Raw genomic sequence first — 14,560 nt, 5'->3', positions numbered from 1 at the left:
AGGTATGCTGTGAAAGCATATTTGCTTACAAACATATAAAAATACTTGTTAACTAGTTTGATAAGAAAATAATGTATAAAAGTATATAGCAAAAACATTAATCATCTCTGACCCCGGAAAGATCAATTCCATATTTTATATTACAAACAAAAACAGTTTTAGTTTTTTTTGAATCCCTTATCCAGAAATACTTGAAAAGGAAGACAGACAGAAATTATTTATTTTTACTCTCAACATGGCTGTGAAAAGAGTTAACTTAAAAAGCCAAGAACATTGAAATGCCTAAATGCAGAATAAGTCCAAATATTTGGCCACAAAGAACATTATTATCATCTTTAGGAGTGGAGCTGTAATAAAGGCTTTATACGCAGTTTTTAATCTATAAACATAACAGGCATTTTGGTATTTTGGCCACTGGAAAACAAAGGCTGTAGCATCAGCAAAGGTCTGAGATGTCTCACTTCTGTGGATTCAATTCAGTGTACTTAAGGTTAACTAAAGTTGACATCAAAATTTTTAGAGATAGGCAAAAATTCACATTTAAAAACAACTCATGTTTCTATTTAGAGTAACAATAGGCAATATGATTCCAGAAGTTAAAAGTTAATTTCACAACCTATGACTTCAGCTTGGCAAACAGCTTAGGTTCCAAAACTGATTCATCCCTATTAAAATGTAAGCCCTTAAAAAAGACTATGTCTATGTATATAGATCATTATTTTTAAGAAATCAGATAATCTTTGAAGCAGCCTTAGTGTTTCCTTTAAATGTGTCTTGAAATGACCATAGGATTAGCTTCACGGAAAGGATTAGCCAGCTTCTTGGTCTAAGGCTACCACGGTGATCATTTGTGTCTAAGGCTAGAAAGGTACCAACACGATGTGATGTAAACCATAAGGAGAGGAGGAGACGATGAGGGCTTTTCCTGGCAGTTGGTAGCTAAAATTCAAGGGATTCTTAGAAAATGACACAATGGCAGCCTTTCTTGTCTTTTTCTTTCCGTGTTGGTTCTGGTGAAGGAGGACATTCCTGCTCTTGAAATTTCCTGTAAGACAGAAAAATCTATATCAAAATCTACCCTGCTGGTAACATATTATTACAAATATATTCTTTTTGGACAAGTCTAGTTTATGTGCATATGCTTCTCAATGTTGAATTTCACCTAGGGAATCGAAGCAAATCTCGGGGGAAGAGGCACAAGTGTTTCAACACCAGCATAAAGCAGAGCTATCTGAGCTCCACTCATAGGTGAGTCTGGAATCAGATGAGATACTGAACTCAATGACCTCTAAGTTCCCTTCCCACTTTGTAACTCCATTAACAGTAAGGTATACTTAAGAACAGACATCCAGGGGCACTTGGGTGGTTCAGTGAGTCAAGCATCTTACTCTTGGTTTAGCCTCAGATCATGATCTCCCAGTCTGAGATGGAGCCCTACATCAAGTCCGCTTAGGATTCATTCTGCCTCGTCCTGCCCCTCTCCCCTGCTAGCACTCTCTCTCCCAAAATAAACATTAAAAAAAAAAAAAGCAACCATTGCTAGAGTAAAATATAAAGTACATACCCATACAAGGTACACAGTTTCTATTCCTGTTTTGCCACTTACTAGCTACAAGTCAGCATTGGACAAGTTAGCTGACCTCTGTGAACCTCGGTTTTTTCGAAGAGAATAATAAAACTCTACCTTTCACAGTTGCTAGAGGTTTAAACGTGATCTTGTTACATTTAAAGGCCTATCAGTGGCTGGCATAAAAAAGCCTTCCCTAGGGGCACTGGCTAGCTCAGTGAGGAAAGCATGTAACTCTTGATCTCAGGATCATGAGTTCAAGCCCCTGTTGGCTGTGAAGCCTACATAAAATACAAGTAAAATTAAAGTAATTTTGTTAATTGCCGCCTCTACCCACTTCTCCAGATTAAATGATGGATTTGGATATAGATTCTGAGGATCAAAACCAAGGACAAAGCATTCAAAAGGCAGTAAATGTTATTTTAAGAAGGTATCGGTTTGTGTGTGCATGCACACGTGTTAAAATACATAACAGAACTTGACATCTTAACCATTCTTAAGCATACAGTCCAGTGGTGTTAAATATATTCACAGTGTTACTACTACCACCATCCACCTCCATAACTGTTTACATCTTGCAAAACTGAAACTCTGTTTTCATTCAAATAATGGAACTTGCACTTTTAACAAACCACTAAAAAAATTAAAAACTATAATCTTTACTTTCCTTTCCCCACAAAGAGAATGCCCAGGCAAGGGGTTAAAAAAAGTACAGGAAGCCCATAGCTCCACGTTTCTGCCAAGCAGAGAGACCCGCAGATCTAGAGAGAGCCCACGGGGAAGGAGGCGCCAAGCCACCAAGATTAAAAATAATCAAATCAAACCCCTCCCACTATACGGAAACTCAATCTTTCTCACACAGAAACTAACTCCAGGCCACCTGCCCTTCACCTCAAGCTTCCTGGAACCATTAACACTTTCTGAAGCACAGGGGCCTTCTAGGCCAGCAGAACAGAAAAATCCTTTGTTATGAGGGATATCATACTTCACACCACGAATGGGAGCACCTGGAGCACGGCATCTCTACTACCTGGCTCCCACAGCCTGGCAGGAGGTGGGGAAAAAGCAAAGCCTAAGAACACAGGCTCTGGAATCAGAGACACAGATTCAAGTCCCAGCCCTGCCATTTAAAGCTGAAACTCTGAACAAGTTAGCTAACCTCTCTATACCTGCTCTCCCATCCAAAAGTGGGGATAAATGAAAGTACTTCGCTTACTGGGTCGTGGTGAAATTTAAATGTGGTAACACATGTAAAGCATCAGACACAGTATCTGGCAGAGATCTCCAGTCAAACGTTAGCTGTTGTCATCCCTACCTTCGTACCAGTGATACCACTGGAAGTGGTGTAGGTTGTGTGTGCAATTTTTTTTAAATCCCTGTGTGTACTCTCTACTTCAATATAATTAAATCTGGCTTTATATGTAGCAAGTTCCTAGTATACAATATGTACTTAATTAAAATTTTTAACCTGTCATGTGCACAGAAGCATTTATACATATAATTTCCTGTTTCTTGCTAAAAACATTTAATGGTAATTTCTTTACTTGGTGGTTTTAAAAAGCAGTGTGGTTACCTGTAAAATTCTATAAGTTAAAACAAACAAACACATCATAGATGTGTTTCACTTACCTTATAACCCGGACAAGTTCATGGAAAGCTTGATCTACATTCATCCTAATCTTTGCTGACGCCTCCATGTATGTTACCTTAAGCTGTCGTGCTAACTGTTGTCCTTCTTCCTGTGTTACCTGAAATTCCAAGAGTTGTATCTGACGTACAGAATTAAAAATCAGATCTGCTCCATCTAACCCTATGGCCACAGACTGCTCTCCTAATCTAGCCAGAGGCCAAGCTGATTTGTCTTAAGATAAACCAACAGACTTAAAAGCTCAACACATATTGAAGCCCAGCTCTGAAGAACAACCCAGAAGAACATACTTGTGACGAAATATTACCATGCAACAAGATTCCAGTCTGATTACTCAAAGTATTAAATACAATGATGATAATTCTGTTAAGAAAAAGTACAAGGTGCTAGTAGAGTCTATAACCCTGCTGGGCAGATCAGGGAAAGTTTCCCCGAGGAATGACATTTAAACTAAGAACCAAATAAAGACCAAGGAGTTGGTTAAGGGTGGGGTAAGAGAGTATCCCTGACAAAAGAAAGGGCCTGTGTGAGGGCCATGGACGGGCGGTGTCCCAAGTTCCAAGAACTAAAAGAAGTCTAGAAAAGCTTAAACACAACAAGGCAAGAGAGAAAACTATCACGAAGAGCTGAGGATGAAGAGGACGGAAGCCTCAAGAGACTGTGGGTCTTCCTCATCTCAAAACTCCCTAATACCTGGTACATAGGAGACACTCAATAAATGTGAGAAAAAATGAATAATGATTATGATCACAATGCCTTTGTTATATTGAGACAAGAAGTGTGGCAGAGCTGATGACCTAAAATGGTAGGCCCGTCAGAAACATAAAATGAATATATATTATCCTACACATTTTCAGTGTAAAAGGTTGAAGTAGTGATATTTACTAAAACTGTTAAACTAAATTACATTTACATAGTGTGAATGAAAAAGATCTTTCTAAAAGAATGACTTCTGTTGCTGTCTTTGCCACAAAAGTAAACACTTGCAGAAAGTTAGAAAATGTCAACTGGGGAAAGGGATAGATTAAGGAACCTATCTCTTCTGGTCTCTTTTCAACGATGGATAGTCTTCTCTACAAAAATGGGAACATGATTTTTGTATATTTGTGTTATACCCTGGAAATTGTTAAACTCACTTATCTGGATGTTCTTTTGTAAATTCCATAGGCTTTTCTAGATGAACAATCATGTCATTTACTAATAAAGACAACTTGGTTGCTTTCTGATATGGATGCCTTTCAGTTCTTTTTCTGGCCTCACCTCACTGCGTAGACCATTCAGTGCAGTGACAGCAGCATTCAGTCCTTCACCATTAAGCACACTATTAGTTGTAGGGTTTCACTGAAGATGCCTTTTAGCGTGTTAACAAAGTTTCTGCTATTCCATTTGTAAAGAGTTTTTAAAAGTGTGTTGAATTTTCTCAAATCTTTTTTTTGTTCTGCATCTACTGAGATCATAATCTTTCCACATTAGTCTGTTAATCTGGTGAACTGTGTTGATTCATCTTTGACTGTTAAATCAACACTGCATTTCTGGAATAGACCCCACCTGAGTGATGATGCACTGTCCTTTTCATATATTGTTAAATTCTATTTACTAAAATTTTAAGAATTTTTACATACATGTTTGCAAGAATTATTGGACTGTAGTACTCGTAAATTTTTGTCTGGCTTTGGTAAGCCAGAGTAATGCTGGCTTCATATAAGGAGTTGGAAAGAATTCTCTCATCTTCAATATTCTGGAATACTTTCAGCAAAATCAGTTTGGTATAATTTACCGATGAATCCATCTGGACCTGAGGTTTTCTCCGAGGGAAGGTTTTTATAACCAGTTGAATTTATTTTACAGATACAGTACTATTCATGTTATCTATTTTTTTCGTGAGTTTTGATATTTTGTGCACCTTTTAAGAAATGTCCATTTCATCTAACTTGTTGAATTTATTGGTATAAAGTTTCTTTATAGTATGGTATTTCTTTTTATAGTATTTATTATCTTTTCAATATCTTTAACATCTGAAGTGATGGCACCTCTCCTATTACTGACATTGGTACTCTGTGCCCTTTGCTCTTTTTAACCTGGTCATTCTGGGTAGATTTGTCACTTTGATCTTCTAAAAACTAGGTTTATCTTTCTATGGTTTTTCTATTTTCAATTTTGTTAATTTCCACCCTTTATTATTTACCTTCTTCCAATTACTATGTCTTTAATTTGCTCTTTTTCTTCTAGTTTCTTAAAGTAGAAGCCAGTCATTGAATTGAGACCTTTCCTTTTTTCTAAGATAACTAATGTTATGAATTTCTCTTTATTTTCCTCTTTGGTAGCATCCCAAATTTTGATATGTGTTCTAAATATCATTCAGTTCACAATACTTTGCAATTTCCCATTTGATCATTTCTTTATAAGAAGGATAAATTAGAAGCTTGTTGGTTTCCTCATATTTAGAGGTTTCCTAGCTATGTTCTGTTACTGGTTTCCAAATTAATTCTCCACCATGGTCAAGGAACATACCTGGTCTCACCAGAATCCTTTTAAATTTATTGAGACTTGTTCTCATTTCAAAATAATGTGTATTCTGCTATTGTTGGGTGGGGCATTCACTAAATGTTCAGAATAATTTGTTCAACATTGCTGTTCAAGCCACCCATATCCTATTGGTTTTCTTTCTACTCAATTATTGAAAAGGGATGTTGAAAATTCTGACTGTTAAGTGTGAACATGTCAATTACTCTTTGCAGTTCCTTCAATTTTGCTTTAAGAATTTTGAAGTTGTGGTGTGCCTGGGTGGCTCAGTTAAGTGTGTGACTCTTGGTTTGGCTCAGGTCATGATCTCCCGGTTCTTGAGTTCGAGCCCCGGTTCAGGCTCTGTGCTGACAGTTCACACCTTGGAGCCTGCTTTGGATTCTCTCTCTCTCTCTCTCTCTCTCTCTCTCTCTCTCTCTGCCCCTCCCCCACTCAAGCTCTGATTCTCTATCAAAAATAAACAAACATTAAAAAGAAGAATTTTGAGGGGCGCCTGGATGGCGCAGTCGGTTAAGCGTCCGACTTCAGCCAGGTCACGATCTCACGGTCCGTGAGTTCGAGCCCCGCGTCAGGCTCTGGGCTGATGGCTCGGAGCCTGGAGCCTGTTTCTGATTCTGTGTCTCCCTCTCTCTCTGCCCCTCCCCGTTCATGCTCTGTCTCTCTCTGTCCCAAAAATAAATAAATGTTGAAAAAAAATATTTAAAAAAAAAAAAAAAAAGAAGAATTTTGAAGTTGTTATTCAATATATGAATGTTTAGGATTGTTATGTTCTTAATGAATTAATCTCTTTTTCATTATAAAACAATCCTCTTTATTCCTGGTAGGTTTTTTGCTCTGAAATCAACTTAGTCTGATATTTATATTGCCACTTCAAGAGGCTTTCCATTAGTATCAGCATGGTATATCTTACCCCATCCTTTCACTTTTAACCTATTTGTCTTTTACACTGAAAGTAGATTTCTTGTAGGGTCTTGTTTTTTGGGGGCTGTTTTGTTTTTTAATCCAATTTGACAATGTTTGCTTTTTTTTTTTTTTTTTTTTTTTAATGTTTATTTTTGAGACAGAGACAGAGTGGGTTAGGGGCAGAGAGAGAGGGAGACACAGAATCCGAAGCAGGCTCCAAGCTGTCAGCACAGAGCCCAACGTGGGGCTCGAACTCCCGAGTCGTGAGATCATGACCTGAGCCGAAGGCGGACGCTCAACCGACTGAGCCACCCAGGTGCCCTGACAATGTTTGCCTTTTAACTGAGGTGTTCACACAATCTACCACCAATGTGATTACCGTCATCACTGAATCATCTTGATATGTTTCCTATCCATCCTATTTGTTCTTTAATCTGCTTATTCTTTTTCTATTTTCTTCTGGGTTAACTATATTGCTTTTATGATTCCATTTTATGTCCTTTGTTGGCTAATGAAGTATATACCATGTTATTTTAATGACTGCCTTAGAGTTTATAATACACATTTTCCCTCATCAAAGTTCAAATGCATTCTGTCCATTCACATATAGTATAAGAGGCTTACTACAGTAACACATTTCTCCCTCCTACATTTTGTTATCTTTTACCTCACAACAGAGTGTTACCTTTTTTTGCTTTAAACATCCAGAGTATATTTTAAAGAGACAAATAACAATAAAAGTAATTTATATTTACTCACATAATTGCCATTTCTGGTGGGTTTGTTTTTGTTTTTTGTATAGATCCAAACTGCCATTTGGTATAATTTTCCTTCTTTTTACATTTCTTATAACACAGGTCTGCTGGTAATAAATCTTCTCTTCCCACCTTTTGCATATCTGTGGAGTATTTCACCTTCATTTTGAAACAAACATTTAGTGGGTATTTAATTCTAGACGAGTTTTCTTCTCTCGGTACGTGAAAGATGTTGTGTCACTATCTTCTGCCTTGAGTCGTTGCCCATGAGAAACAGTGGTGACCACTGCCATCCTTATCTTTGTTCCTCTGTGCGTACTTTTCTTTTCCTCTGGTTATCTGTCACGTTTCCTCTTTTTCGCTGGTTTCAGACAATTCCATTTTAATTTGTCTCATTCTAATTTTCTTCATATTTCTTATGTTCAGGGTTTGTTGAGCTTCTTAAATGTATGCATTTTACAGTTTTCATCAAATTTAGACATTTTCCAGCTGTTGCTTCTGGCTATTAATCCCATCCAGGGTATCTTTCATCTCAAACATTGTAGTTTCAATTTCTACAAGTTTGATTTTGATCTTTCTCCATCTTCCATGTTTCTCCCTAACATACTCAGTCTTTTCTCTAGCTTCTTGAACATATGGAATATAGTCATAGAACTGCTTAAGATATCTGTTCACTAATTCTATCGTGTGTCATTTCTGGGTGTGTTTCTACTCCTTGTTTTTTCTCCTTATTATGAGTCATATTTTCCTGCTTCTTGCTTGGTAATTTGAATGGATGCCTGGGTACTAGACTTGGACCTACTGGGTTCTGGATAGTGTGTATTCCTATATATATTCTTGAGCTTTCTTCTGGGATGCAGTTATTTGGAAAGTGTAGTCCTTTTTGTTCCATAGTGCCAGAACAGAATTACCCTAGAGCTAATTTTGCCCTACAACTGGAACAAAACCTTCTGAGTACACTACCCAATAGCCCAAGAATTAATGACGTTTTTCACCCTGGCTAACCTGGAGCAGGAATTATTCTTGGCCCTATTTGAGCTCAAGGTATTGTTCCCTCTAATCTTTTAAGGTAGTTTGCTCTCCCAATTTAATATTCCATTTCTAAAATTCAGCAACTCAGTACAGTATCATCAGATTATTCCATTAATGCAAACATCTAATAATTACACTACCACCTAGGAGTTGATATTGTGTTGTGTTCCAAAAGGGTAGCAGGCAGGTTCTACACAGCACTAGTATACCCAAGTTTTGTAATTTTTAAACTTCCCTGCCTCTCTTCAAAATAGCTTATGCACCATAAGGCCTATGGTTTTGAAATATAAATCAATCAAATCAAGCAAGCAATTAACAACTAGTGAGGAAGCCAAGTAAGAAAAGAAAGCTTCACAGAAGCCAATTTTAAAAAGACAATTCCTATTTTAACTTGACATGGGAAATTCCTTCCTACAAAAAAATACCACCACGTTGTCACAAATTCTGTTCCTTCTTCCTGGGATGCCATCCCTTCTCTCCCAACCCTATACTCTTAATTTGTTCCTTAGTAATACTTCAAGACTCAAGCAATCAATAACTTGCCCCTCAGTGCTGATGCAGTTTTGGAACAGCACCCCAGAGCTCCCATCATGCCCTACAGTGAACAAAAGTAAACACACTATACTCCAATTTTTGATGTTGCTTTTTCTCGCTCTCCCACCATCATATCCCTTGTAGCTAGGGAGGAAGGCATATTTGTCTTTGTACATCCAGAGCCTAGAAGAGTACATAGTTAACGAAATAAAACATGTTAAGTAAACAGAGTATGACCAAATAAGTAAAACGTGAAATAAAAGATACAGGAAGAAAAATAAAAATTAATATTTGAGACTAGTCAATCTCAATAATTATTAATATAACTTTGGGGGAGGGACATATGTCCTCAAAAATTTTGCCATGTCTTTCAGCACAATTATTCTTCAAAAAGGTACTTTGTCCCACCCCTCCTGCATAATGTAATTCAGCTAAAGAGAAATGGCAAATGAGGTATCTTTATACAGAAAAAATAATGAATTAATGGCCTACATGATAAAATACTCCCAATACTAATTTTGTGCCTCATTTATTTATTTTTAAAGTACTGTCTCACATCACTGTCTTCCAGCAATCAAGGTCAGCAAAGTTTGTGCATACATTTCTGGTCAAGAAATCTCTAACCACATATAAAGCTGCTTTTGAGCTCACTGGAGTAGCATTATTGTAACTAAGAAGTAGAAATAGCATTGTTACCACCAGAGCAAGCAAACACAAAAATGAGCCAAAAGAATATTACATGGAACAAAGCCAAAGCTTTATGAAGCCAGAATCAACAGAAGATTGAAAAGCTACACAAATAAGGATTTCCTAGATGTTCCCCAACCCAGAGAATTCTATAAAGATACCAAATACTAAACCTCATCTCTTGGATATTTTAATTTGGTGGGTCAGCACTACCCAGAAATGTTCTGTTTTAAGCAACAAAGGTGAATCTGATATAACAAATTCACAGACCTACATCTGGGAACCTCCAGTGACCCTCACTTCAAAGGCACAAATGAATATTAGCAGATATCCACAATAATGAGTATATCTAGTACTATGTATTTCCAAATGGAGAGGAGCAAATATGAATGATGAGAGCAGTTTTATCCAACAAACTGGGTTTAATAGGAAGAGACCAACAGAACCAAAACTTGTTTTTGTGGTTTTTTTTTAAATGCCTATTGTATAGAAAGAATCATCAAATTAATACCACATCTTGATTCACTGATGCCTTGAATCATTCAATTCAGCAAATATTTACTGAGTGTGTGTCTTTGTTCTACGTACTAAGGACAAAGCATGAACAAAACTGATCGAAACTGAGAAGCCCTCATGCTACTTACATTCAATGGTTTACAGATCTTTAGATACAGAGAAGGCAAAAACAGGTAAGGCAAGAAGAGGACCCTGACTCTACTATTGGGGGTAGGGGTGAGGTCCTTTCCTGGGAGGCTACAGGGGCATACTGTGGTCAAGGTACTAAACAGAGACAGTGGGGGTTAGTACACTTGGGTATTATCCTAAGTGTAATGGGTTCCTTTCTCAAATTAACAGTGGCCACTAGCACCTAACAAGGAGGAAAGGAGAGGGGGAGGCTAAAGTAAGCCAGAGGAAGAAAGGGTAAACACAAAAAGAACAGAACAGTCCATTTCTAGACAGGGCTGAGTCAAGGACAAGGAACTTGAAATCAGAGATACAGCAAAGTCCACAATCCAAGCACACATACTGCTGTATTAAATTTCAGAAATCAGTATACTATTATATGTACCTACTTTTACATTTTAGCAAGCACAAGCAAGTCAACTACCTGTGTTCTCTTCCTCCACCTTAGATAGAATAAACAAGATGATCAATGTTATTTATCTCTAAGGGGCTCGGTGTGTGGTAACTCTAACCATTCAAATTCTTCTTATTTAATGACAATTTCAGTGACTTTGTTCTTTCTATTGCGTGTTATTAGTGTCTAGAAAAGGGTTCAATAAATATTGGATGGATGGAAGGATGGATGGATGAGATGGGAAGGAAGGAAGGAAGGAAGGAAGGAAGGAAGGAAGGAAGGAAGGAAGGAAGGAAGGAAGGAGCAAATCCAGAGATACAGAAGCCAAAAGCAAGTTATTAATAAGCAAAAGTTCTTCTGCTTGACCTCTTCCCAGATGGGTTCAGAATCTCGGGAACCAATAATAGGAATGTCCAGGGCTGACCCACAAATTCAAAGAACATGGAGAACTGGCATTTGCTATGTAACAGAAAACTGGCAAGAAACTAGAAAAAGTCCAAAGGATTGTATCTAACACAAAGGCAGAAGAGAATGAACTGGGTCAATAACTAAGAGCAAATAAGACTGGTTACTGAGTAAGAACCCTTTAAGGATGATGACCAAAAAGTCAACATTTCTAAACAGGGGAAGAAATTTTTATGGATCCTGTGGCCTGTCCAGGCTGTTAGTAAAGCAGGTAAAGGTACCAAGACATTATACACAACACCCTTAATTCTAAAGAGACTTTAAAAAGGTAAAAACCTTTAGCACAGCACCTCAACTTCAAATGCACGGTGTATGGCTCTCAAGGCTGGGAGGTAAAGTGGTCTTTGTACAACTAGAGCCTTAGAAGAAGGTGCACCTGAGGCCTAAGATACCTGTGAGAGAGAAGGAAATACTGGCAAAGAAAGAGTGGAGGCATAGGTTAAGGTATCCCAGAGCTAAGTAAACAAAGTGTTTCAAAAATGAGAGTATGAGCATCTGTGTCAAACGTTACTGACATCTACGTAAATGGTGACCTTGACTGGGGTGCTGCATGCCTGAGGTCACAGCAAGCAAGAATGGCAGGAAAGAGAGGAGAGCAAGTGTAGATAACGCTTTTAAGGAGTTTTGCTTGATACAAGAAGCAGAAACGTACACAGAGAAGAATGTGAGATTAAGAACACGCTTTTGCTGTAGTTACTTTTTGTTTTAAAGATGAGAGCCACTGTAGCATGACATGCTTGTGGGAATGATTATGCAGCAGAGAAACGGAACAACCAGAACAGAACCATTGCTGGGGCGACATCTATGAGCTAGTGAGAAGGAGCGGGACCCAGGGCCTACTAGAGAGGATGGGCATAGATAGGTAAACAGTTTATCCACAGAAGTGAGGAAAGGCAGAATTGATGGGGTACATGTGCACTTAGGTTAGTATTATGTGGAGGTGGAAACATGTAGAAATATCTCAGTGAAATAGGAAAATATGATTCATCATTAGCCATGAGTGAGGAAGGGGAATAAAGCACTGTAAGTTTAAGAATGAGAAAGTGAGTAATAAGCATGAAAACAAGTGGGAAATGAATGGACAGGGAAAGGTGGTCGATTTCCTGCCAGCCAGTATTCAAGGCTCCTGTAAGTGCAGCCATCATGCGTGAGTGCGAGTGTGCGGGAACCCAGAAAAGAGAAGAGGAAGCATAAACAGGAAAAAGTTTTTCTTGGCTCCCATCCTTCAGAGTAGAATCTACGGGAATGAGCAAAAATTAAGCAGTCAGATATGAGCCACTTGCTCTTCTCCCCTGGGGATATACACAGCTGAGCTCTCAGCTACAGGTAATTTATCCTGTGTACGGTTTAAAGCAGAGAAATGAATACAGAAGATCTTACTCCAGCCTAAGTGCGTATGTTTTGGGTGATGGAAATATGAAACCTATCATCCCCTACAATGTTCCTCTCATCACCTTGTTTCTCATTTTACCCGGAGAATCTTTACTCTTATAAAAAGGGAAAAAAAACCTAGATGGAAAATTTTGTAAGCCTATGGCATGAAACAAAGCCAGTGCTGAATATCTGCAAACAGATGGAAACCATACACCAAACACTGGCAATCTTCGGTACATAGAGGATTAAGAGTAACGCATACAGACCCTCTGCCCCAAGCCCATCACAGCAGGGCCTATGCGGGGGGGGCATACATTCCCCTACTTTCCCTGCCCTACTTTTCCCAGCCACCACCTACCCTACAGGAGACCTCCCACGCACCCCAGGCCTCCTACCTAGTTAGTCTGTTACTAGAGTTGTATATGACCATGAAAAGGGTTTGACAAAAACCTTTTCCATAATCATGGCAGAAAGCACTCAGGGGTGGGGTAGAGGTCAGTGTTAAGATTGGGGGAGAGCCGCTTGCTTGCCACAGAGCTCCTCTGTTAGGATTTCCCAGATTCGGTAACATAGAAAAGTGTTTCTAGTATTAGAAAGGACTGACAAGAGCAGCAGACAGGTTCTACTGGCAACATTTAATAAATATAACTAGGTTCAGAAACGCTGAAGGAAATGACCCCCCCCCAAAAAGGAATTAAAAAATAAATGTACTCTATACTCTAGGCTTAAGATGTGAGCAGTGCTGTATTCTAAGTTATTTCAAACCACTTATACTTGTTTAAAGTGAAGATCAAATTTTTTCACCATAACTTTGTAATAATTCAGATGTGAAAAGGACCTAGCAGTAAAACTTATTCTACATTAAGTATCACGAGTAAACATTTCTAAATCTTAGCATTAGAATAATATCATTCCCTTAAGCCCATGTTTTAAACTTGATATACCTTCAACAAAATTTTACAAATAGAGCACACAAATCAAAGATTATGCTTTAAATAGTTAACTACAAAATAGAAGGCTGTCCTCGATGCTATTATCAACCCATTTTTCCTGAGGTTTATACTTTTCAAACAAAATGTTAAAAACATCAACACAAAGTTATATAAAAACAAAAGAGAACTTAAATGCCAAAAAAAAATTAAGAAACAACTTAAAAACTTATATTCCAGATATGGGGTAGAGGCTAAAGCCCTAAAAGAAATAGACACAAAAAGACAATGTAGAGCCTGCATTTATTCATATCTGACCTTGTTCTACTCCTTCACAAAAACGTGAGCAGACAAGGTGCCCAATACTTTAAAAATTAAATGTGAAATAAGAGGGTAAAGAAACAAGTGAGTATAATCCAGCCTACAACTAAATACCAAAAATATTCTTTTCTTACAGGTTACTGGTGTTAGAGCCAGCCAGTATAAAGAAGTAACAGAAAATTCCATCATTAATGGGACTTAGGGAAAATCCAAATACTGTAATTTACGTTAAAACCACTCTCTAGATGAAGGTAAATTAGCATTCACTGAATGAGTTTATGGGGCACCTGGGTGTCTCAGTCGGTTAAGCATCCGACTTCGGCTCAGGTCGTGATCTCGCAGTTTGTGAGCTCGAGCCCCGTGTCGGGCTCTGTGCTGACAGCTCGGAGCCTGTTTCAGATTCTGTGTCTCCTTCTCTCTCTGCCCCTCCCCCACTTGTGCTATCAAAAATAAATAAATGTATAAAAAAATTTTTTAAAACACTGAATGAGTTTGGCCTTAAGTAAGGGTAACTTTAAGATGAGCTAACTGAATTAGAGTTGTGGTGATTACTCACGAAATAAGAACATGTGAATGGAGGTGGTACAAATATGGGCTTACAGAGTCAACTGAAGTGTGGTGTAAAAATATGTGAGAATTTGACTTCCCCAAACCCAGACTGCCAAGCTCAGAAGTTTCCTTGATCATGGCACTTTCAATGGTTTTAAGAAACACATCCATTCACTGACATGATCATCAATAATG

At 38.1% G+C, this 14,560-nt stretch overlaps 1 protein-coding gene across 6 annotated transcripts in view; it reads right to left on the bottom strand.

Moving 5' to 3' along the window:
- The window catches only part of RRAS2 (RAS related 2), an 84,265-nt gene that overhangs the window by 8,740 nt on the left and 60,965 nt on the right, over nucleotides 1-14,560 (bottom strand). For all 6 annotated transcript variants that reach the window (XM_086677914.1, XM_086677916.1, XM_086677919.1 and 3 more), the window contains exons 5-6: nucleotides 3,197-3,315; nucleotides 877-1,045 (exon numbers count right to left, since the gene is read on the bottom strand). In XM_086677914.1, the coding sequence (XP_086534040.1) occupies nucleotides 958-1,045; nucleotides 3,197-3,315 (207 nt within the window). In that variant the 3' untranslated portion in view covers nucleotides 877-957. Of the gene's footprint in view, nucleotides 1-876; nucleotides 1,046-3,196; nucleotides 3,316-14,560 lie in introns of those variants that run through there.

The sequence above is a fragment of the Puma concolor genome, chromosome D1 (genome assembly GCF_028749965.1).
Source record: "Puma concolor isolate L17-30 chromosome D1, mPumCon1.1.hap2, whole genome shotgun sequence".
In the NCBI taxonomy this organism is placed as follows: domain Eukaryota; kingdom Metazoa; phylum Chordata; class Mammalia; order Carnivora; family Felidae; genus Puma; species Puma concolor.
Note: the sequence above shows the minus strand (reverse complement) of the source record. Positions and strands in the feature narration are given on the sequence as shown.